This window comes from Cnephaeus nilssonii (assembly GCF_951640355.1).
Source record: "Cnephaeus nilssonii genome assembly, chromosome: 12".
NCBI classification, from domain to species: domain Eukaryota; kingdom Metazoa; phylum Chordata; class Mammalia; order Chiroptera; family Vespertilionidae; genus Cnephaeus; species Cnephaeus nilssonii.
Window position 1 is genome coordinate 38131102 of NC_137083.1, and position 25902 is coordinate 38157003.

Genomic DNA, 25902 nt, shown 5'->3' on the forward strand with positions numbered 1-25902 from the left:
TTTTAAATGGGCCCACATTCTCTTTCAAAAGCCAGCAGACTTCATTCTGCCTCTGCTTTCTAAAATAATATATGGGGTGTCCCCCAGAAAAGTATACACAGACTTTGAATATTATGAAGGTAGTGTTTATTAAAATACATTTCATTTTCAGTGTCTATGAAAATTTCATTTCATTTCATTTCAACAGCTATCAGCTAAAGTCTGTATACATTTTGGGGGGAACAACCTGTATCATCACCTTAGAGAAGGGTAGGATATGGAAATTAGCTTAATATATGCAAATTTTCTCACATAATCACACAATTAACTAATGATCCTCTTGTTCCACAATATATTTAATGGTCAAAATTTATTCAGCATCTACTATGTGATGGATCCAGTACGAAGTACTTTTAAGGCATTGTCACATAAACCAAGAAGATAATTTTAGGCGATTTTCAGATAAGAAAACTGTTTGTTGTAGGACTGGAAAATACATGGCTGAATTCATTTCATTTCCAAGGTAAATCCTTGCAAAAGAAAACAACAGAATCTTAATTATTTCATAAATTACCTTAAGAAAAAAAAAACATAAGTAGAAACCAATTTAAATTCTGATGTTCACATCGAGAATGTATTTTCTTAACATTCCCAAGAGGTTTCATTTCATATATAGTCTTACCTTTTTATTTCAAACCTATAGTGAAATGAGAAACAAAGAACAGAAACTTGTCTAAAACATAATTAAAAGTTTCTTTAAAAAACAAACTAAAAACCTCTTACCTGAGCATGAAAATTGGACATAGTTGTTGTCTCTATATCCTTCTTTCCCAAAATCTCCATTTTCACTGGCGAATTGGGAAAATTAAATGAAAAGTAGTCTAAAAAGTCAGGTAAATAAGCAGCTGCCCCATGAACAATACCCATTACATAGAAAGCTGCAGAGTTTTCATTTTCACTGAATACTAGACCCACAAACTCTTCTGCAAACCTCTCCATCTCCACAGGAGACAGGTGAGTGAGTTCATTACTGTAGGCATGGATAACTGCTGCACCTCCATTAGGCTGGTGCTCAATATGAATCAGCTGTCTGAACTCCAAAGTGTCCAACCTTCTGAGATTATTCTGAACCCGTGGCTCCTTTAATGAGACAAATGGAAGCTCACTGTTCTCTGGAAGTTTGGAACCATAGTTCTTGGTATCCAAATTCTTTCCACCATAATCCTTTATGTTATCATTTAGGATGCCTTTGGCTTCTTGATCTTCAACATCAGATAGCAATCCTGAGCAGATGGTTTGAATAGATTTGCTATACATTTTTGGATGCTTCCGTTTTTCATTCTCTTTGTGTTTCTTTTTCTTTTTCTTCTTTACCTTTTTAATTTGTAAGTCTTCTACATTTGTTTTTGGTTTCTCCTTCCCACCTGTTGGGAAAAAATTTTTTATGAAACTCCATATTTTAGTTTCTTAAAAAACCATGCGTTAGGAACTGTTTTATAAATAATAAGCAAAGTTTACTCAAAATTAAGTTTATCTTTGGGAATCATTTTACACAGTATTGATACTCATAATTTAGTAAGTCTCTGCTTCTCTCTCTCTCCACACGGGGCGGGGGGGGGGGGGGGGTTGGGGGGCGCGCTTGCACGTGTGCGCACACACACACGAAGTCTTAAGACAAAGTTACACCTTTCTGACATGAAACAGATGCTCAATCAGTGTTTTACTGAAGTAATGAAATGAATGTTTCAGAAAGCATAATCTTCAACTTTTAAATGTAGAAAATCAGAAATGAAGTTGAATGGTCAATATGAACAATGCCCTTCAGACATTTCCCAATGATATATATAAAAATATATGATGATATATACACGGTGTCCCAAAAAATATATACACACTTTAACAGCTGATAGCTCAATTTTGAAAATGAAATGTATTTTAATAAACACTGCCTTTATAATTATTCAGTGTGCATGATGAATTATATATCTTTAAGTTCTTAAAATTGCATATAGGTATCAAGATTTATAAATCATAAAAGGAGAAAAATACTTGCTTAATATAAAAGCAACATAATTCCTTAGCTTTTTATCATATTTCCTCCTTAAAAAACTACTCTTGCATCTAAAATAGGCTGTTTAAGGTTCACTAGAGTTTACAAAGTTCCCAGTGAAGACCCCAGAACAGGCGTCCTCAAACTATGGCCCGCGGGCCACATGCGGGTGTTTTGGCCGTTTTGTTTTTTTACTTCAAGATATGTGCAGTGTGCATAGGAATTTGTTCATAGTTTTTTTTAAACTATAGTCCGGCCCTCCAATGGTCTGAGGGACAGTGAACTGGCCCCCTGTTTAAAAAGTTTGAGGACCCCTGCCCCAGAAGATACCATAGAGGAGATGACAAAACAAGAATAATTTCTCATGTCTTAAGTACAAATGATACCCATGTACCAAATAATAAAAGAGTAATATGCAAATTAACCATCACTCCGCTACATCCACAAGCCACGCCCACTGGTCACGCCCACCAGCCAATCAGGAGTGAATATGCAAATAAACCCAACCAAGATGGCTACCAGCCACAGAGAGTAGGAGGGAGGCTTGGGTTTCCCCGGCAATGGAGGAAGCTAAGCTTTCCGCCTGCCCTTGCCGGCCTAGGCCTCCACTCAAGGCTACAAAGTTTCAATGACAGAAGATACATAAATCCAAACAGAAATGGCAGCAGCCACGGAGCTGGAAAGAGCAGGAGGCTAGGGTTGCCCCGGCAATGGAGGAAGCCAAACTTTCCGGACACCCTGTGCGGCCCAGGCCTCTGCTTAAGGCTACAAAGTTTCAATTATAGAAGATACATAAATCCCAACAGAAATGGCTGCCGCCAGGGAGCAAGCAGAAGGCTTGGCTCCCCTCCAGGCTACAAAGTTTCAATTATAGAAGATAAATAAACCCCAGATACCGGGGTCTCTGCTTGGGTTGCCAGGGGGCGTGGCCAGCCTGCAAACCAAAACAGGCCCCTTGCCCAGGCCACCCCATGCCCCAAGGAAACCCCCACCCTGATCCGGGACATTCTTCAGGGCAAACCAGCCGGCCCCCACCCGTGCACCAGGCCTCTATCCTATCTAATAAAAGAGTAATATGCAGATTGACCATCACTCCAACACACAAGATGGCCGCCCCCATGTGGTCAAAGATCCTGCCCCCATGTGGACACAAGATGGCCAGCAGGGGAGGGCAGTTGGGAAGGACCAGGCCTGCATGGGAGGGCAGTTGTGGGCGATCAGGTCAGCAGGGGAGGGCAGTTAGGGGTGACCAAGCTGGCAGAGGAGGGACGTTGGGGGCGATCAGGCCTGCAGGGAAGGGCAGTTGGGAGGGACTCAGGCCTGCAGGGGAGGGCAGTTAGGGGCAAACAGGCTGGCAGGGGAGTGGTTAGGGGGTGATCAGGCTGGCAGGCAGAAGCGGTTAGAGGCAATCAGGAAGGCAGGCAGGCAAGCAGTTGGGAGCCAGCAGTCCTAGATTGTGAGAGGGATGTCCGACTGCCTGTTTAGGCCCGATCCCGGTGGGATGGAGCCTAAATAGGCAGTCAGACATCCCTCGAGGGGTCCCAGATTGGAGGGTGCAGGCTGGACTGAGGGACACCCCCCCCCCGCGTGAATTTCGTGCACCGGGCCACTAGTATACCAAATAAAGAGCCAGCGGGGGGGCATGCCGGAGGCAGCTGGTGGATGATGTTTTTCGCTCATTGATGTTTCTATCTCTCTATACCTCTCCCTTCCGTGTTCGATTCCGGTCAAGGGCACATGCCTGGGTTGTGGGCTCAATCCCCAGTAGGGGGTGCGCAGAAGGCAGCCAATCAATGATTCTCTCTCATCATTGATGTTTCTATCTCTCTTTCCCTCTCCCTTCCTCTCTGAAATCAATAAATAAATAAAAGAAGAAGAACTGTCTATGCCCAGCGCATTCTCTTACCTACCATTCTTATCCCTTAATTTATGGGTTTGCTTCCAGTCTATTCAAATTTTCTTTCCCAGAATATTCAAATATCAATGATATTCTCTCAAAGTATTCTTTCTGATCTCTCCACGGTTTGAAAGAATTATCAAGTTCATCCTTGATTATTTTTTACTTCCTTGATACTTTGCCTTAATTTTTGTTCTAATTGCCTTATGACTATCTCTCATCCTGATCATATTCATCCCTTGGCTTACCTGTTTTCAAGGGTTCTCAATGCCTACCAAATAAAACATAACCTCTCTAGTCTAGAAGACAATGCCCTCAAGTACCTCTTGCTCTGGTCAATCTGCACTACTTACAATTTTTTATAAGACATACCTAGTTCTACCTTATCTTTCTACTAATGACAAAGGCATTTCCTCTCCCTAAAATACGCTTGCCCTGCCCAATACTTACTACTGAACTCCTTATTCACCCTTAAAAACTCTGTCATTTTCTTCATTTTGCTTTCCTTCATCTCTCCAATTGGAACTGAAATTACTTCACTCTAAATTTATACTAAGTTATTCTATATCCCACATATATGAATATATGTGGTACAGTCATATAAAGTTATTATTTTTTCCATTTATAGGATACTTGTATATAATATGTCCTTAAAAACATTCTATGAGTGAAACAAATAACTTTTATACAAATTCAGAGTGAACCGATATTTTTGTCCCCCTCACGGCATCTAGAACACTGCTACAAATGAACATTTAATGAATCTATGAATGAAAAGATTTCTCTTACCAACAGACTACCTGAGGTTTATAGGTTTTCCCTTGCCTCCTTTTCAATCAGTTTTCCACCATATGAATACCACTTAATCCTAACCCTGAAAACAAAAACTCTCTCAAGTTAATAGCAATTCTAAAAAGGGAAAGTTTAATTTTAATAATAAACTATCACTTCTAAAAATTCGTAAGTATGCAATGAAGACCAAATTGGTATCATCATGCAAAGCAAAAATAACAAGGTGTCAACATTATTGATTATATAGGTTTGTAAAGTCATAAAATTCAAAGTCTTAATTCTCTAATAAGTCTATATGCAACTACTTAAGAAATATATTAACAAATTCATACTTGCTTTCTTGGTATAAACTAAACATCAGATTCAGACTAATATCTTCAGAAAAAAATTAATAATGAAAAAGGAAAACAGGGAGTTAATAAAAATGAAAGATAAAAGAGGTTCATATATGTAAGCCAAATCCAAATGAGTCCAGGAAAAAAGAGTAGTCAATTAAAAAACAACTTAAAAAATGTTTAAAGGACTTAGGTATAATTAATAACTAAACTGGAAAAACATGTAAAATTGAACAAATTAAATGGCTTGTCAAAATAAACAGAATTTCATTTAAATGAAATTTAAATAAGTTTCATATAAATGCCTAACATGTTACTCATAGTATACATGTTACTCTGAAATAAAATAGGCACAAGAGTCTATTTCCTAGCCATGAGAATGGATGAAAAAATAGTATAAAAGTCAGAAACTAAAAAATGCAAACCAGTAAGAAATCAGTCAAGAGATTCTTATATTGAACATCAAGGAATTAAATTCCCATGACAAACTACTCTGTGATTAGATACTACAGTGAGCACAGTGTGCAGAAAAGAGTTAATATGGCATGCTTGCAAGGTTGGCCATTAGCTGGCATCTGAGAACTTGTATTTTGGGAAGGTTCCCATCATTCCCTGTTAAGAGTGGCACACTGTGCCTAAACTGTGCAACAATGCAGTTTATTTCGAATTTCTCTTTCCCTCTGGGAGTCTGGAATTCTGATACAAGCTATAGAGAGGGTGACTATGTGACCAGCCCCCAACTAAAACCCTGGGCATTTAGGAGAAACCAAGATGGCGGCATAAGGTAAACACCTAATTGTTGCCTACCACAACAATTTTGAAACTACAACTGGAAAACAGAGCGCACACCGTCCAGAACCACCGGAAAGCTGGCAGAGTGGAAAACCTACAACTAGAGAAAAAAAGAGAGGGGGACGCTGAGCCTCAGGAGCTGTGGAGGTGCGGAGATCCGTGAGCGCGGAAAGGGCGGGTGGCTGAATACGTGGCAGGCTTGCTCGCAGCGCGCGGAGAGGGAGGGCAGCAGACGCTGCGTGGCTAGCTTTCTCGTTTGGGAGAAAAACAAAACCTCCCGACCGCACTGAAATTCAGCTGCGGTCGGGGAGAAACTGGGCTGTTTGGCAGCAGGCGAGGCTCGAGAGCTGCCTTCTCTCAGAGGCGCGCAGCCATTAATTCGGGCACGGAGAAAACGCCCCTCTTAGGGCGGAGCAGACGGGAAGCCAAAGCTTGTCTGCGCCACCCTGAGACTCCGCCCCATCCAAGCTGAGCACAGAAGCTCTCCCAGCGGAGACACTGCGGATCCTCACAGCCAACTGGCTTGGAGATCAACTCCCGCCAGTGATACCAACAATCCCAACCACTCTGAACTCCAGTTTCTGGGGACACGCGGGGGACCCAGACGCCTACGGGACTCTCGGCCATCGGTCGGAGAGTGAGAGTGACTTTTCTGTCGGTGTGGACGACACCAGATTTCAACCACTCTCATAAGGGACACATTCAAGAGGCTGACTCAGTGAGCACCAAAGCCCTACTGTGTCTCCAGCACAGCAATTCTTCCGTTATAGACACAGCAGGCCCTCACAACCAGTTGGAACGGAGGTCAATTCCTCCCAGTGTACCAACAGCAATCAGGGCTTTTAACTACACCAAGACTTTCCACTCAGCCCACAAAGGGGAGTACCAAGAGCGACCACCTAGGGTGATTAGGGAAACTGAGCTACCGGCCCCTATAGGTCACCGGCCACACAAAGCCACTCCATCAACACAGGGAGGCAGCCAAAATGTGGAGACATCGCAGTATGTCACAAGTAGGAGAGATAGATGAAAGCAAACTAATGGACGACACAGTGTTCAGAACCATATTTATAAGGTTACTCAAGAATCTTCTAAAAACCGCTGAGAAACTTGAAGAGACCTTCAAGGACCTAAATGAGAATACCAAAAAAATGGAAAAGGACCAGTCAGAAATTATGCATACACTGTCTGAAATAAAGAATATACAGAGTAGACCACCGCACCCGCAGAGTCAAACCAAAGATCTGGAATATGAGGAAGAAAAAAACACCCAACCAGAGAGGCGGAAAGAAAGAAGAATCCAAAAGTGTGAGGATAGCATAAGGAGCCTCCGGGATGGCTTTAAGCGTACCAATATCCGAATTTTTGGGGTGCCAGAAGAGAGAGAGCAAGATACTGAAAACCTATTTGAAGAAATAATGACAGAAAACTTCCCCCACCTGGTGAAAGAAATAGACTTACAGGTTCAGGAAGCGCACAGAACCCCAAACAAGAGGAATCCAAAGAGGACCACACCAAGACACATCATAATTAAAATGCCAAGGGCAAAAGACAAAGAGAGAATCTTACAAGCAGCAAGAGAAAAACAGTTAGTTACCTACAAGGGAGCACCCATACGACTGTCAGCTGATTTCTCAACAGAAACTATGCAGGCCAGACGGGAATGGCAAGAAATATTCAAAGTGATGAATAGCAAGAACCTACAACCAAGACTACTCTACCCAGCAAAGTTATCATTCAGAATTGAAGGGCAGATAAAGAGCTTCACAGATAAGAAAAAGCTAAAGGAGTTCATCACCACCAAACCAGTATTATATGAAATGCTGAAAGGTATTCTTTAAAAAGAAGAAAAAAGTAAAGATAAAAATTATGAACAACAAATACATATCTATCAACAAGTGATTCTAAAAATCAAGTGAATTAAAAATCTGAGGAACAGAATAAACTGGTGAACATATTAGAATCAGAGGCATAGAATGGGAGTGGATTAATAATTCTCAGGGGGAAAGGGGTGTCTGTGTGGGGGGTATGGGAAGAGACTGGACAAAAATCATACACCTATGGATAAGGACAATGGGGGGGAGGGAACCGGGTGATGGGGAGATATAGGGGAAAAAAGGAGAAACAATTGTAATAATCTGAACAATAAAGATTTATTAAAAAAATAAATAAATAAAACCCTGGGCATTTAGTCTCTAATGAACTTCACGTGTATTGTCACAATTCACTGCTAGAATAATAAAGTGCATCCTGGGTGACTCCCCTAGGAGAGGACTCTTGGAAACTTATACCTTGTTTCCTCCAGACATCGCCTCATGTGCCTTTTCTCTTTACTGACTTTACTTTGCACCCTCTACTACACTAAATCATAGCCATGAATCAACTGTATGCTAGTCCTGTGTGTCCTAAATTTTTAAAGTTTTATATAGTCTCTCATTCATTTCCTGCTTTGGAATGACATACAAAATGCAATAGATGTATATGAAGGAAATTTTAAACACTTTAAAACAAGACCATTTTGAATATCAATGTTCTTCTCTTATACTAAAATAGAATTGCTGTCTACGTAACTGGGATCCTCAAAAAGTGTAACAGTAGCCCTAGCTGTTTGGCTCAGTGGATAGAGCATCGGCCCATGGACTAAAGGGTTCCGGGTTCAATTCCAGTCAAAGACACATACCTCAGTTGCAGGGTAATCCCTGGCCTTGGTTGGGGAAGGCAACCAATCGATGTGTCTCTTTCACACTCATGTTTCTCTCTCTGTTTTTCCCCCTTCCTCCCACTCTCTCTAAAAATCAATGAAAAAATATTCTAAGGTGAGGATTAACAACAACAAAAAAGTGTAACAGTAAAAGGTTGATGGGGGACCCTCCTCCCACAGGTCCACAAACACATGCATACAGTGGATCCCAGAGACACATACACAGAGCACCACAAACACAGAGAGCTAGAGAGAATCAGACACAGAGAAAAATGCAGACACATATACAGCCAGAAAGAAAGAGACACACAGAGACAGAAAAAAACCCATACACAGAGATACAAACATACAAACTGTTTGTGATATAATAATATGTAAATACTAGAGGCCCAGTGCATGATTTAATCATGCACCTGGTGCACCAGCGGGCTGGCTGTCCACGGGTGCCCCAGGCCTTCCGAAAGCCTCCGTCGCTGCGGAGGCTTTCGAAAGGCCTTGCGCCGGGTCCCCCGCTTTGGCCTTTGATCGCGGGGGACCCGGCCGGCTGTCCGCCGGTGCCCCAGGCCTTCCGAAAGCCTCCGGCAGCCATGGCACAGACGCTGAGCTCGCGGCGCCACTGGCGCCGCGAGCTCAGCGTCCTGCTGGCCCAATCAGCTACCCCGGCCACCCTGAGTCCCGCCCCCTGCGCCTCCTGCTGGCCCAATCGTGGGCGTAGCGGAGTGATGGTAATTTACATATTACCATTTTATTATGTAGGATATTTATAAATATATTTTTTTAAAAAAAAACAACCTTTAAGAACACAAATTAACTGGCATTAATTGCTGCCATTAACCTTAGTATACTTTAGTGTTAATTAAAAAAAAAGATTGAATCTGATTTCATATCTAATATAGGAATCGATATATATATAACTCTGTTATCATACATAAGAAAGTAGTAGTAATTAGCTTAGCTATTTTCAACCTTTGGTCTTTGGAGAATGACTGCTTTTTTCACCTGTTAATATTTTCACTCTTCCTGACATGATTTACCTACCTGTGACCTTTAGTACACTACCAATAACCTTGGACATTGGCTTCTTTAACCCCTATTCCACCTACTCTTTAGAAAGCTTCTTTGATATACTATAATAAAACATATTATAATCACAACATCTATGTTCTTACAACTTATCAATAAATAACAAAAGAAAAGGCTGGAACACATAAGTATGCTCAGAAAAAGTAGTTGGTAGACATTAGATAGAAAAGAATGAGCAAAATAGCCGAAACCGGTTTGGCTCAGTGGATAGAGCGTCGGTCTGCGGACTGAAAGGTCCCAGGTTCGATTCCGGTCAAGGGCATGTACCTTGGTTGCGGGCACGTCCCCAGTGGGGGATGTGCAAGAGGCAGCTGGTCGATGTTTCTCTCTCATCGACGTTTCTAACTCTCTATCCCTCTCCCTTCCTCTCTGTAAAAAATCAATAAAATAAAATAAATAAAATAAAATAAAATAAAATAAAATAAAATAAAAAGAATGAGCAAAATAAAAGCTTATGATTCGAATCTATCTGTTCCTTTGAACTATTTTAATAATATTTTCACCATTTACAAGATTTCTGGATTAATAAACATTTTTAGCATATATATATAAAACTGTGTATACATCTCTAGTCATATTCAACTTATTGCAGCTTTTAATGAAAACCTGGAGGAAATGAGATTGTTGTAAGAGTTAGCATCTATTTTAGATGTTCCAGTGCCATCAACAATCAATGTCTGTGTGCCACAGCTTACAACATTATCATCATCAGGAGAAAATTAAAAAGAGAAAATAAAAATTGAAGCCCATAAAAAAAGGGGGGGGGGCCCACAGTTATACATACTGTCCCCACCAAATCGATTCTGCTGCTGCTCCAGAACACCAATGACAAAGGATACCTTTCCCTGATGAAGGCTCTCTTGGGAAATGGCCACACACACAGGGCAAATTGTTTTTGCTATATAATAGCAATAGCTAACACTTGGTGCTTACCATGGGACAGGTACTATTTCCCAAAATGAATCAAGTTTTTATTCATTTAATTGTCTACATACTAGCAAATGAGAGGAGAGTTTTGTTGTTGTTTTTTAATCACAAGAGTTAATCTTTCATATGTTTACAAGATTCTCATCCATTTATTAATATTAAATATCTGTGGCCCAGACACTGTCGTTGGCACTTACAACCATGTAAGGCAGTAATTACAGTATTACTTAACTTTCCCACTTTACAGTAAATACATTTTCCCCTTGTCACTCCAAAGGTCACCAATTCATTTCCAAATATACCTCAATTTTTTCCCTTATCATCACTAGGTTTCAGTTTAACTCAGTTCAAAATATCTCCTAAATTAAATTGTTCATCTACTTTAAACTCAAGGTTACTATTTCATATTACTGGGGGGGGGGGGGGGGGGGACACTTTAATTTTTAAGGTTATTTTAAATTTTGTTTGCATATGTAATCTCTAGATTCACATATTTAACATTAGTTGTATGTTAGGAATCTAACATTTAATTGAATGGCAGGAATTTACATGACTGTACATTTAAATGGGTAAGAAAAAATGACTACTATTTGAATAAACCAATAGGGTAAAATTAAGTAAACATTTCCAGCATTAATCATTAGCCGCTATGCAGACAGCATTGGTGTGGTAAATTTGACTTCTGCCTCAAAGGCTTACAATCTAATTAGACAACACAGATAAAATACATGGCAAAAGGACAATGAGCATTAACTAAGTAGCCATCAAGTTAACCTCTGACATGTTTCTTCAAGGTCAACATAATTTTACAGAACATAAAGTTCTTACAAGTAGAAAACAGAGATCAAATAAAGTGCCATCAAAGAACATCTGGAAACATGACAAAGAATGAAATGAAAATACAGAATCTAATGCTGCTTATCCGAAATAATATAAATTAACCAGTTACTTCATTGCACATGTAGTGCTATGGCCTTTTCTCCTTTATGTAGATATAAAGGCTTATCAACACATAAATTCAATATAAAACTAAAGTGAAAATGTTTTGCTCTGCAAATTGTCAACTTGATAGGGCAGCTAAAGAATTTGTTAGCTGTCTAGCAACCAAATGCCAATGATTCTTCTTCTTACCTTGCTGAGTGAATTTAACACTGTCCTTACTTCTATGCTACCACAAATTCTCCTGAAATAGTTCAGATTTATTCTAAATTAGCTCAGAGTAAATGGTTCCCTCCAAATCCCTGACTATGATCTGATTACATCAAATATTTGTAAGATCACTTCCTTTACCATCCCTATCAAGCTAAAAATAGCTTTAGCCTTTTATTTTAGATAATCTAAATATGAATTAGACTAGTAATGCAAACACAAAATTAGATAACCTATTTTTAAATAACTTAAGGAACCTAACAGTTTAATGAACCTTAACCCTTTAATATTTTTATTTTTTAAATATATTTTATTGATTTTTTACAGAGAGGAAGGGAGAGGGTAGAGAGCTAGAAACACCGATGAGAGAGAAACATCGATCAGTTGCCTCCTGAACAAGCCCCACCGGGGATGCGCCCGCAACTAAGAACATGCCCTTGACCGGAATCGAACCCGGGACCCCCCCAGTCCGCAGTCCGACGCTCTATCCACTGAGCCAAACCAGTCAGAGCCCCTTTAATACTTTCTAATGATTCACTAAATAAATATACTAAATACATATTTACTATACAGATTCAAACTCCCTACCATTACATTAAATTTTCATTTTCTGACCAGTTTATTCTTAGAAAAATTCAGCAACAAATAACATGTCTTATTTTAATCACTAAGCCAGTAAGTATACTGAACAATACAATACAGTACAACTAAAATCACTGAATATAAACTTACTTTTCAGCAACATCTTTACTTCTCCATTTTCTTTCTTGATCTCATTCATTATTTTATGCTTCTTTTTTTCTCTCTCTTTTTCCTTATCTCTCTCTTTAATTTTGTCTTTGATTTTATCTGAAACACAAAAAAGGAAATGTTTTCAACTATTTTAGAATTTTCCCAATGAACTATAGTGCAATTTCTAAAAATTCCTTTCCTATATTGAACATAGACTAAATAATACACATCAGAAACTACCAAAATTTAGTATACATTTCATTCTTAAGATTATTTTTCACTTATTTCATGTCAACCACAATATTAGACTAACTTCAAATCACTTCAAATAATTGGCTAACTTTAATCAATACAGTAAACTACAATGGAAAAAGTACAAGCTTTGAAGTTGGGCATATCTAGATTGGTAACATAACAATGGAAAAATTACTCAATCTCAGTTTCCTAATCTGTAAAATGGTAGTTGACACCTTTCTCATAGGTTACTATAAAGACTAACTAGAGAAAGATACAAAATGGCTACCTAGAGCCTATTATATACTACCAGATGTTAGTTCCCTTAACCTTGCACGTTTTAAAAAGGGTAGGACTGATCTGGCTGGCTGGTGATATTATGATAGTAAAATCTATATATATATATATATAAAACCCTAATATGCAAATAGACTGAACAGTAGAAAAACCAAACAACCAGTCACTATGACATGCGCTGACCACCAGGGAGAGTGCGTGGAACACGGTGGGCGGCGGCCACAGCGGGATACCAGTCACTGTCATCGGGGTGAGCCTCCGGTGGTTACTGAAAATTCTTTGCTCCCGCGTGCCGTAGTCCTGCCTAGCTCTTGCACCTGCTGCTGGTGCTGGCCCTGCTCTCACCCGCTGCCGGCGCCAGTCCACTCACACCTGCTGCCGGTGCCGCCGACCCTCCCCCCCATGATCGCTCGGCACTGTCAGCAGGTGTGAGCGGTGGCTGCCAGCCCTGATCGCCCCAAACACTTCTCCACCTCCCCCAGTTCCTGAGGGGCAATCGGGGCCAGCAGCTGCCACTCACACCCGCTGACAGCACTGGCCCCGTTCGCACCCACCGCTGGTGGCGGCCCCAATTGTTCCGCACCATCAAGCGGGTAAGAGCAGGGCCAGCACCATCAGCGCATGGGAGCAGCAGCAGGAGCAGGGCTGCCGGCAGACAGGGGACTGGGGGCCGCGGCGGAAGGTGCCAGGCGGGGGCGTGGAGGATGGGCCGAGACCCGCCCCTGTGCCCACAGCAGTCTCGTGGCCCACAGTTCTTTCCAGGTGCACAAATTCATGAGCTGGGCACCTAGTAACAGGTATAAAAACTCTAGGAATTATTGTTTATAATCTAGTAATTCAAACTTTGAATTTATAAAATTACTAGAGGCCCAGTGCATATGAATTTGTGCACAGGTGGGGTCCCTCAGCCTGGCTGGAGATTGGGGCCAATCGGGGCCATCTCACCCAGTCCTGATCGGGGTCCATCGGGGCCGATCAGGGCCAGCCGGCCAGGGGGAGGGACCACGGGAGGTTGGTCAGCCGCGGGAAGTTGGCTGTAGGAGCGCAATGACCACCAGGGGGCAGCTCCTGCATTGAGCGCCTGCCCCCTGGTGGTCAGTGCGCATCATAGCTACCAGCAGGTCGTCCAGTCGTCACAGTCACTTAGGCTTTTATATACAGAGATTTGATGTCCTATTAATTCATATTTTTTCAAGCACCTATGTACCCAGTGAAAGAGAAGTAGGGGAGAATATAAAAATAGTGACATAGTCCTTGCCCTCAAAAAGCATACGATTGATTACAAAGCCACAACGTAAGCACACAAAAACCACAAGATATCCTTCAATGTAGCAGAAATTATATAGTTACTAGAGGCCCGGTGCACAAATTCATGCACATTGAAAGGAAATTAATTAGAAGAAATACTTTAATATCGCTATTTGTACTTTCTCTATAATAGAAGTATCAACCAAATTCACGATCGACAATGACAGATTGAAACACACGCGTGCAATTGGCGCCAGCAAGAGCTTTATATGTATTGCGCATGCACGAGTCAACTTTGCCTTTTATAGATATAGAATAAACTTGTTTAATTAGACCTGCTTTCTGATGTAGCTAAACTTTTTCCAGCCGAGTGAAGCACCCCAACTTCTCTTTCAGGTAATTGTCAGCAACTCAGCAGTAAATATCAACGTGAAGCACATTATTATTGTAGATCACTCAGGGAGAACAAAGGGTAAAATATTTAACTGCAGCAGTGTTTGACTATATTCTGTGCAGTGAGAAAACCTGAAGTCATTTTCAAGGTCCACCACTTCTTTCCAGTCGGGTCAAGTTTCTAAGCTTTCTAAATCTCTGTTTTCCGGCTAATGAAAAGAAAATAGGATTCCACCAAGTCTCCTATCCACCTACTACAGGACTTCTGTGTGGATGAAATGAGATGAGGCATGGGAAAACACTTCACACACATTTGGTTAAAGTGTGAAATGTTTGCACCTGGCTATAAAGCAAGTTGTGTTCCTGGGCTGAAGAAACTGCAAGGAGGCTAATTGTCCTTAGGGAGAGGAAGCCGGGCGTTGCTACATGACATCATTACCCAGCACCCATAGCCACCGTTTCTGGGCTGTGGGCCATATTTTGCACCATGGGGTCTCGGCAGTGTCAGCTGCAATTTGGTGGGGTGTTGCTCCGGGGTGGTGGCGGGGCCTGTGTCCCACTTGGGGGAAGCTGAGTTTTGCTTTGTGGGTGCCAGGTCCACGGTGCCATTTCTCTGTGCGCGTCATGGCAGCTCCTGCATTGAGCGTCTGCGCCCTGGTGGTCAGTGCACGTCATAATGACCGGTCGGATGGTGGGACACCGCGTATTAGCCTTTTACATATACAGATATGCATACTGCATACTTTCTTACTTAAATCCCTCCTTACTTTCCTTTCTACACTCATTCAGGACCAAATCACCTAATGATCAAATTACTGGATCAATACTGTCCAATAGAAATATAATGTTTACAACATATGTAAATTTAAAAATTTACAAGGGTGAAATTAATTTTAATAATATATTTTATTTAACCAATATATCTAAAACATTCCAAAATAGGACCAATACTAAAAAATTAATATTGTGTTAGTTTACATTCTTTTTTCATAAGATTTCAAAATTCAGTGTATATTTTATACTTACAGCACATTTCAATTCAAACTAGCACCATGTTAAGTGTTCAAGAGCCACATACTAGTGCTTACCAAAATCATTAACTCAAATGTAGACTAAATAGGTAATTCTCAAAAAATTAAATCAAGGTATTTAATAGGCTTCTTTAAAAGGTACAGTCATTAATAATAACAAAAATTCAAAGTAAGATATTTTTATTTTATCAAACTAACAATGTGCTTTTCTTAAAGTGATAATACTGAAAGCAGATGAGGGGACTTAATATGCACTGCTGAGTATAAGAAAAGAATTTGGTTACAGAGGTGAACATTTGTTCACATATAAATTATAAAATATGCTGTTTTCACATTTCACATTAGTTTGCTACTCTTACTTTTTGATATTTAAAGTCGTTAAAATCCTATTATACATATAATGTTACTACAAAGAGCTGGAGCTTAGACACATATACAAGTTACTATCTTCTAAATAACTACACATTTTTAAAAATAAACTATTTACATATTTAAAATCACGAATGAATAAGTCATCTGAAATTTCATCATTTCATTTTCCAGTTACCTCTATTAATCTCATTACCCTAAAATTTTATATCAGTAACTATTAAACTTTAAAGTTTACTAAAGTATAATATACATACAGAAAGAGCATGTGCGTATACAGCTAAATTTTCACAAAAAATGAACAAGCACCTTGGGACCACTCTGTACTCCTTTCTAGTCTTTTATTTTTTTTAAATCTTCACCCAAGGATATGTTTTTCATTAATTCTAGAGAAAGAGGAAAGGAGAGGGAGAGCAAGAAACATCGGATGATCCATGTGAGAGAGAAACATTGATAGGTTGCCTCCCACATGCACACTAAGCACAGAGTGAACCCGCAACCCAGGTACGTACCCAACAGGAAATTGAACTTGTGACTCCCTGGTGTACGGGACAATGCTCAACCACCTCAGCCACACCTGCCAGGACTCCCTTCTAGTCTTAATGCAACACCCTGAAGGTTAATCACAATCCTGACTTCTAACCACATAGATTTAAAACAACTATAAAATTTTAATGGTATGTATATAGAATATGTCATACTATAAACCTATAATCGCAAAATACAAATATTTTACAAAATAATATTATATTAGCTTCTCAAGAAATAAAACTATAATATGGTATAACCTACAGTTTTTATAGATCTTATTTATAAGTATACTTATTTGTAGACTTTTCTCAGAGCAGTTTTAGGTTCACATAAAAATTGAACAAAAGGTACAGAGATTTTCCCACATATACCTCCTGCCTTTACACATCCCAAATTTTAAAAACACTTATAACTAATACACACATTCAGAAAACAGAGTGAAAGACAATAGTTCAAATTATTAAAAGCCATTGTTTTTATGTGACAAAGGTTTCTAAGTTGCTGCAATAGGATCATATTAGTTTCATAACTCAGGAAAAAGGGTCTTGGAATATGCCTTCAAGTTCAAATAAAGTTAAACAATTCCATGAAAGATAAGTTGAAGGTGTGTAGTCATTATACCAAAAACATCAATAGAGGTTCTGGTCAATATGGAAGTGCAGGTAAATGCGGTACTCAGAACCGCTCGCAACCACATCAAAATTACAACTAAATAACAGAACAACCATCATTCAGAATGCCTGAAATCTAACTGAACACAAGTCATTTAACTAAGGATATAAAAGAAGACACAATGAGAATGGAAAGAGGGGCAGAGAAATGGAACAGGTTAGTTCCATACCCACATGTGGCAGTTAAACATCAGGAGGACTACTGCTGGAAGAGAAGTAGCTGTAACTTCTGACTGTGAAAACCAGCGCGGATTATGGCTGAGTGAGACCAAAGCTCCTAGAGACCCAGATATTACTCTTAAAGGGTCTGAACATGGACTTATTAGAACTCACTTGCTTTGAGTTCCAGCAATGGGACAGCAGCTAGAAAAGTGCCAGGGACGTATGGGAAGGAACTAAATTGTCTGGGTTCAGGACCAGGACAGAAGCCACTGTTCCTTTTCTGAGCCCTCCCCTCACAGAGCCAGCTGGGAGTCTCCATTAACCTCGCTAACACTGGTGATTCCCAGAGACCGGGCCCCACCCCAACTTGCTGGCCCACACAAGCCATTTCCAGTGGCTTTTCCATATAAACAGCCTCTCCTGGCTCATACTTCTTTGCTAAAATCTCTCAAATAAGCAGCATCTTGCCCTTGTATCCCTCATATCTCTTACCAAGTGGCATCGGGCCTAGGTACTAGAGGAGACCAACCTCAGTTTGCAGCTTGGCCTCTTCCAGGGAACCTCTAAGCCCAGTGCAAGTAGCAGTCATCTGGAGATCAGCTCATGTCAGGTGGCCCCAGGCAGGGCACAGGGGGTGACTGACCTTGCACTTCCCATCCCAGGAGGTCCCAGAGCCAGTACACCCAGTGGACAGCTTCAGACCACACTGGATTACAACCCAACCACCTCCACAAGTGAGACATTCAAGGGATGGACTCAGTGGGCACCAGAGCCTCAATGAAGCAAGACCTGCTCCATGGATTCAGACCCTGCACAGCAGCTCCTCCACTGTAATCACAGCTGGTCCTTGCAGCTGATGGGCCTGGGATGCCAATCCCTCCCAGTGACATGCCAACAATAATCAAGGCTCAACTACAACATTATAGTACACACAACCCACATGGAATGCACCTGGAGCAACCAGCTCGGGTAACCAGGGAGGCTGCGCTATTGGGCCCTACAGGACAACTAATAAACAAGGCCACTCTACCAAGTACAGGAGATATATCAGCTATACCTAATACATAGAAACAAACATAGGGAAGCAACCAAAATGAAGAGACAAAGAAGTAGGTCCCAAATGAAAGAACAAAAGAAATCTCCAGAAAAAGTACTAAATGAAATAGAGTCAAGCAAACTACCAGATACAGAGTTCAAAGCAATGGTTACAAGGATGCTTAAGGAACTAAGTGAGAACTTCAACAGCATAGAAAAAGACATGGAAACCATAACAAACATCCAGTCAGAAATGAAGGATATACTAACTGAAATGAATAAATTACAGATAATTAACAATAGAGCAGAGAAAGCAGAGAATCAAGTCAGCAATTTAAAAGCTAAGGAAGCAGGGGGAAAAATCGTAACAGCAAAAAATAATAATAATAATGAAGATAATGTAAGGAGCCTTTAGGAAAACTTCAACCATACCAACGTTTGCTTCATGGGGGTGCTGGAAGGAGAAGACAGCAAGAAACTGAAAGACTATTTGAAAAAAAACAATGACAGAAAACTTCCCTAACCTGGTGAAGGAAATAAATATACAAGTCCAGGAAGTGCAGAGTTACAAACAACATGAACCCAAAGAGGCCCACACCAAGACACATCAAAATTAAAATGCCGCCGAAACCGGTTTGGCTCGGTGGATAGAGCGTCAGCCTGGGGACTGGGGGGTCCCAGGTTCAGTTCCGGTCGGGGGCATGTGCATTGGTTGCAGGCACATCCCCGGTGGGGGTGTGTGCAGGAGGCGGCTGGTCGATGTTTCTCTCTCGTCGATGTTTCTAGCTCTCTGTCCCTCTCCCTTCCTCTCTGTAAAAAATCAATAAAATATATTTTTTAAAAAATTAAAATGCCAAAGTTAAAGACAAAGAGAAAATCTTAAAAGCAGCAAGAGAAAAGCAGTTAGTTACCTAAAAGGAAATGCCTATATGGGATTGGAACGAAATATTCAAAGTGATGAAAGCAAGGACCTACAACCAAAATACTCTATGCAGCAAAGTTATCATTTAGAATCAAAAGACAAATAAAGAGTTTCCCATACCAATAATAATAATAATAATAGTAATAATAATAATAATAATGTAGTAAGTTCATAACCACCAAACCAGTATTAAATGTTAAAGGGTCTTCTTCAAGAAAAAGAAGAAAAAAAAGATAAAAAATATGAATAATGAAATGGCATTAAATACATATCTGTCAACAATTACTTTAAATGCAGATGGATTAAAATGCTTCAATCAAAAGACATAAGGTGGGGGTGCCCTGGCCAGGGTGGCTCAGTTGGTTGGGCATCATCCTGTGCACCACAGGGTTGCCAGTTAGATTCCCAGTCAGGGCATATGCCCAGATTGCAGGCTCAATCCCCAATTGGTGGGCAAGCAGGAAGCAGCAGATTGATGTTTCACTCTCACATTAATGTTTCTCTCTCTCTCTCTTTCCTCCCTTCCTATATCTCTCTAAAAATCAATAAACTATTTTTTTTTTTAAATAAGACATCAGGTGAGGGAAAATGGGAGATATCTGCAATAGTGTCAACAATAGGGGAAAAAAGACAGAGGGTAATTGAGTGGATAAGATCCTTATATAGGCAGTTTACAAGAGACTCACCTCAGAGTAAAAGATACAAATAAACTGAAACTAAAGGGATAGAAAAACGTATTTCATGAAAATGGAAACAAAACAAAATAAAGCTGGGGTAGCAATACTTATACTAGACAAAATAGACTTTAAAACAAAGCGTATAAAAGAGGCAAAGAAGGACCCAGCAACTCCACTTCTGGCTATTTATCCAAAGAAACCCACAACACTAAATCGGACATATGTTTATTAGAACACTGTTTACAACAGCCAAGATATGGAAGCAACCCTAAGTGTCCATCAATAGATAAATGGATAAAGAAGAAGTGGTGCACATATACAATGGAATATGATTCAGCCATAAAAAAGAATAAAATCTGCAATAAATGAATGGACCTAGAGCTATTTTCAACCAGTGTGCAGTGGCCCTTTGGTGTGCAGGGAAAGAAAGAATTTTTAACATGCAATACCTATTTAGTCAGGGCACAGACCTCTTTTCCCTTAGAATGCCAAATAAAAAAATGACAACAGCCAATACAACAATACCCGTCCTGTGTGAACGAATCAAAATTATACCTATTTTTTTTGTCAGATCGGCAAAAAATATATTTTTTGATGTGCCGCAGAATTTTAGTAATTAGTTTGTGTGTGCCGTAAGATGAAAAAGATTGAAAATTGCTGACCTAGAGAGAATCATGCTAAGTGAAGTAAGTCAGACAGAGAAAGATAGCCCTGATAGTTTGGCTCAGTGGATGGAGCGTCAGCCTGCGGACTGAAAGGTCCCAGGTTCGATTCCAGTCAAGGCCATGTACCTTGGTTGCATGCACATCCCCAGTAGGGGGTGTGCAGGAGGCAGCTGATCGATGTTTCTAACTCTCTAGCCCTCTCCCTTCCTCTCTGTAAAAAATTTAAAAAATCAATCAAATATACTTTAAAAAAAAAGATAAATGCCAGATGATTTCACTTTTATGTGGAGATGGGTGAAAAAGGTGAAGGAATTAGAAATACAAATTGGTAGTTATAGAATAGTCACAGGGATGTAAAGTCCAGCATGAGGAATATAGTCAATAATCCTACCTAATAAAAGAATAATATGCAAATTGACACTAACTCTGCTACAGCCGCAAACCACGCCCACCAGCCAATCAGAGAGATTATGCAAATTAACCCAACCAAGATGGCTACAGCCATGGAGAAAGTAGGAGGGAGGCTTGGGTTTCCAAGGCGATAGAAGAAGCCAAGCTTTCCACCTTCCCTGGCCGGCCTAACCCTCTACTCAAGGCTACAAAGTTTCAATTATAGAAGGTAAACAAATCCAAACAGAAATGGCTGCCGGCCATGGAGCGAGCAGGAGGCTTGACTCCGCTCCAGGATACAAAGTTTCAATTGTAGAAGGTAAATAAATTCCAGATACCAGGGCCTCCGCTTGGGTCGCTAAGGGGGCGTGGCTGGCCTGCAAACCACCACAGGCCCCTCGCTCAGGCCGCCCCACACACCAAGGGAACCCCCACCCTGATCCGGGACACCCTTCAGGGCAAACCAGCCGGCCCCCACCCCTGCACCAGGCCTCTATCCTATCTAATAAAAGAGTAATATGCAGATTGACCATCACTCCAACACACAATATAGCTGCCCCCATGTGGACAAAAGATGGCCACCACAAGATGGCCAGCAGGGGAGGGCAGTTGAGAGGGACCAGGCCTGCAAGGGAGGGCAGTTGGAAGCGATCAACCCTCCAGGGGAGGGCAGTTAGGGGTGACCAGGCCGACAGAGGAGGGAAGTTGGGTACAAACAGGCTGGCAGGGGAGCAGTTAGACATCAATCAGGCTGGCATGGGAGTGGTTAGGGGGTGATCGGGCTGGCAGGCAGAAGCGGTTAGGGGCAATCAGGAAGGCAGGCAGGAGAGCAGTTGGGAGCCAGCAGTCCTAGATTGTGAGAGGGATGTCCGACTGCCCGTTTAGGCCCGATCCCACCAGGGTCGGGCCTAAACGGGCAGTCGGACATCCATCGAGGGGTCCCAGATTGGAGAGGGTGCAGGCTGGGCTGAGGGACACCCCTCCACCCCCATGCACGAATTTCGTGTATCGGGCCTCTAGTATTGTAATAACTATATATGGTGTCAGATGGGCACTGCATTTATTAGAATTATCACTTAAGTTATATAAATGTCTAATCATGGGGTTGTACACTTGAAACCAATATAATATTGTATGTTAACTATAATTTAAAAATTAAATTTAGAAAAAGAAGCCGAAACCGGTTTGGCTCAGTGGATAGAGCATCAGCCTGTGGACTGAAGGGTCCCAGTTCGGTTCCGGTCAAGGGCACGTACCTTGGTTTGTGGGCACATCCCCATGGGAGGTGTGCAGGAGGCGGCTGATCGATGTTTCTAACTCTCTATCCCTCTCCCTTCCTCTCTGTAAAAAATCAATAAAATATATTTTTTTTAAAAAAGAAGAAGAAGCTGCAGAGCCTGCCCCATGTGGTTTAGTGCTTGAGCATCAACCTGTGAACCAGGAGTTCACAGGTTCGATTCCAGCCAAGGGCGCATGCCCAGGTTGCGGGCTCGATCCCCAGTGAGGGGCGTGTAGGAGGCAAATAGATAATTCTCTCATCATTGATGTTTCTCTCTCTCTCCCCCTCTCTGAAATCAATAAAGAAATGTATTTTTAAAATAAAATAAAATAAATAATATGAAGAAATAAACCAAAAGGAAGGCATGGGATCAAGAAAAACAGGACTCAACTAAAGTGAAAGAAATTCCCAGAATGTCAGCTAAGGGAAGTCCCAAGATGACAACTCTGCAGCAGGCCTAAAAGGAAACAATCCAGACCAAAGCCGGAAGGACAGCTACAGAAAGGATGGATAACTAACTACAGGAACAAATGGAACTGGTAAGTATATCTGACAGACGTGACCACGGGGAAAATTGCACCGAGAAGCATTTTATGAATCTGCTGGAGGGTACAGAAAGACTTTTCTAGACAAAAATAAGCAAATGAAAAAATTAGACATTAGAAACAAAAGGTTACACAAGAAAATGAAATTATAATAAACTATCTCAGCAGTAACAAATATTTGGTCATAATGATGAAAACTCTGAATATGAATTTACCCTAAAATTGTGGAATAACAATATTAGAAAGATGAGGAATAGTCTAGTTTTTAAAACCTTTGAACATCTATCCCTTTAAAATCACTGACATTTACATACCGCCAATTATCCCATTCTAAGAAAAGCCTCTATTTTCTTAAAGTTAAATTCTATAACTACACTTTCAAGTAAAAAATTCAGTAAAATGTTCTGGTTCTGTCTTGGGATGTATCGCATGGTCATTCAAAGAAAAAAAAGCTAATAAATGCAAAGCAAAAACTAACAAAAATTAGATGATCTATGTTTGTTTTTTTCAAAAAAAAAATAAATAAAATGGAACGTTTCACGAATGTGTGTGTCATCCTTGCGCAGGGGCCATGCTAATCTTCTCTGTATTGTTCCAATTTTAGTATATCTGCTGTCGAAGCGAGCACTGATCTTATTGGTTACTGGAGTAAGATAAAGCATTTTGTTATCTAATACGTTTGTTCTGTTGTTTGTTATAATTCTGAATGTTGGATACCTTCAGTACATGTCCCACTTTTACTTCCACATTTACTGATTCAGTAAGTTATTCAGTCTTACATGGGCTGTGAACTCTTCAGCAGATTACCTCTGTAAGCACCAAAGCCTGGTTTGTTCTGCACATTTTTTATAAGAAATTTAACTTTTACTTGATAACTCAGGCTGTCATGCAAGATAGCTGCAATACTATGACAGAGGCTTTAGGTGTGTAAAGCATCAATCCATATACTAAGTGGGCCTAGACTGGATGCTTTTATAATTCTCTTGTTTATCAGTCTTAACTCTCAATGATCCTTCCTGTATCTGAATTGACCCACCTTTTAATTTGTTATGAGGTTAACAAAAACCAATTATCATGCTTCTGACTCAAATAACATTTACTAAATGCCCTGCCAATAATACAAATAATTTCTGTTAGAATTGTAGCCAATGTAAAAAATTAGCAGTTCCTACAAAAGACTTGAAAAAAACAATTCTAATATAAATAAAGGAGCTTAATTGCTTAATGAAATTGAGAGGCTAAATCTTTTGGATTTTTGTTTTTTGAAGGATCTATTCCTTGTTTCAGTGTCTTAATACCTAACTTACGGTTCCGATTCAGACTTTTCAATCAGTGAGCTATGGGATAACTGAGAGGGTTCACTAAACTATCCTATGTGCTATCCAGGTGAACTATCCAAGTTACGGTAACACTAAAAAATAGGAATATATACCTAAAACAAAACACCTGGTTACTCATTCACTAAGATTTTTACAAAAAGCCCAAAGAAATAAGAACTGTATTACATATTAGGACTTTTATATTTGCAATTATAACTAGAGGCCCGGTGCACGACATTAGTGCACTGTGTGTGTGTGTGTGTGTGTGTGTGTGTGTGTGGCGGGGGCTCAGCCCAGCCTGTGCCCTCTCGCAGTCCAGGAGCGGGCCTAAGCCAGCAGGCAGACATCCCCCAAGGGGTCCTTGGCACTGCCACCACTGCACTCGCCAGCCATGAGCCCAGTTTCTGGCTGAGTGGTGCTCCCCCTGTGGGAGCGCACTGACCACCAAGGGGCAGCTCCTGTGTTGAGCGTCTGCCCCCTGGTGGTCAATGCACGTCATAGCGACCGGTCATTCTGCTGTTCGGCTGATTTGAATATTAGGTTTTATTATATAGGATTGAATGCATGTATGTAATCTTGCTATTTCAATAATACTGTTGCTTAAGAATCTTCTTAATTGATTAAAACAACACCTTAATTCAGTATATCAGAGCTTTAGAAGGATATAAGCACTTGCCAAATTAAGGGAAATATTTTCACCATTAAATTTACCATCAAGACACTGAAAAGCAATCCTTTTTGATTTTTAGTTTTTTTTTCTCAATAAAATAGCTCTGTAAAAAAAATTAAAATCTGCCTGTTTGAGCGTCACAGTTCAATTCTGGGTCAGGGCATATGCCTGGGTTGCTGGCTCAATCCCCAGCGTGGGGTGTGCAAGAAGCAGCTGATTAATGATTCTCTCTCATCATTGATGTTTCTCTCTCTTTCTCTCTCTCCTTCTCCCTTCCTCTCTGAAATCAAGAAAAAAATATTTTTAAAAAAATGAAAATCTTAAACATGTTAATATGTATGTAGTCACTAATCAAAAAAACCTAAATAGGTCATGGAAAAACATCTTTCCCACATCTTAATGTAAAGGTATCATTGCTTATATTCAGACTTAATTAGATAAGCTGTAGCCTTCAAATGGAGGATTCTAAATGTAATTTAAAAGTCTAGAAAATTTTTTCTTTTAACAGCCATTTCACTTTAAGGGCCATTTTAAAGTCAGAATTGTTGAAGAATGCTTACTTATTTTCAGCCATTCCAATACACTGACAACGGTATACTCAGATTCACTTCCTCATTCAAAGAACTTTAGAAAAGCAAACAGTTGACACATCGCAATGCACAGACTTTCAGGCACTTATAACTTTTAAATGTAACCATCAAAAAAACAAAGTAGCTTTAAAATACTAGAAAAGCAAACAGTTGACACATCGCAATGCACAGACTTTCAGGCACTTATAACTTTTAAATGTAACCATTAAAAAAAACAAACAAAGTACTTTTAAAATACTAACCAACTAAAATTCCAGACGTAAAGTAGTATAAAAACTACTTTCCGAGAAGCAACATTCTCCAAAGCTGAGATCTTTACTTTGTGCAGGAGTACCAGATGGCTATGCTTAGATGTCAAAGCTTTTTATTACAGGCAAAAACACCAAGAAAGAAGTAACTGTTGCTACGTACTCATTTACAGCATTTTTAAAATTTGT

At 40.3% G+C, this 25902-nt stretch overlaps 1 protein-coding gene across 1 annotated transcript in view; it reads right to left on the reverse strand.

Annotated features, from left to right (window-relative positions):
- The window catches only part of RSBN1L (round spermatid basic protein 1 like), a 67298-nt gene that overhangs the window by 39660 nt on the left and 1736 nt on the right, over nt 1-25902 (reverse strand). Inside the window, exons 2-3 of the mRNA XM_079786801.1 lie at nt 12438-12554; nt 763-1403 (exon numbers count right to left, since the gene is read on the reverse strand). Coding sequence (XP_079642927.1) covers nt 763-1403; nt 12438-12554 — 758 coding nt within the window. The remainder of the gene's footprint in view (nt 1-762; nt 1404-12437; nt 12555-25902) is intronic.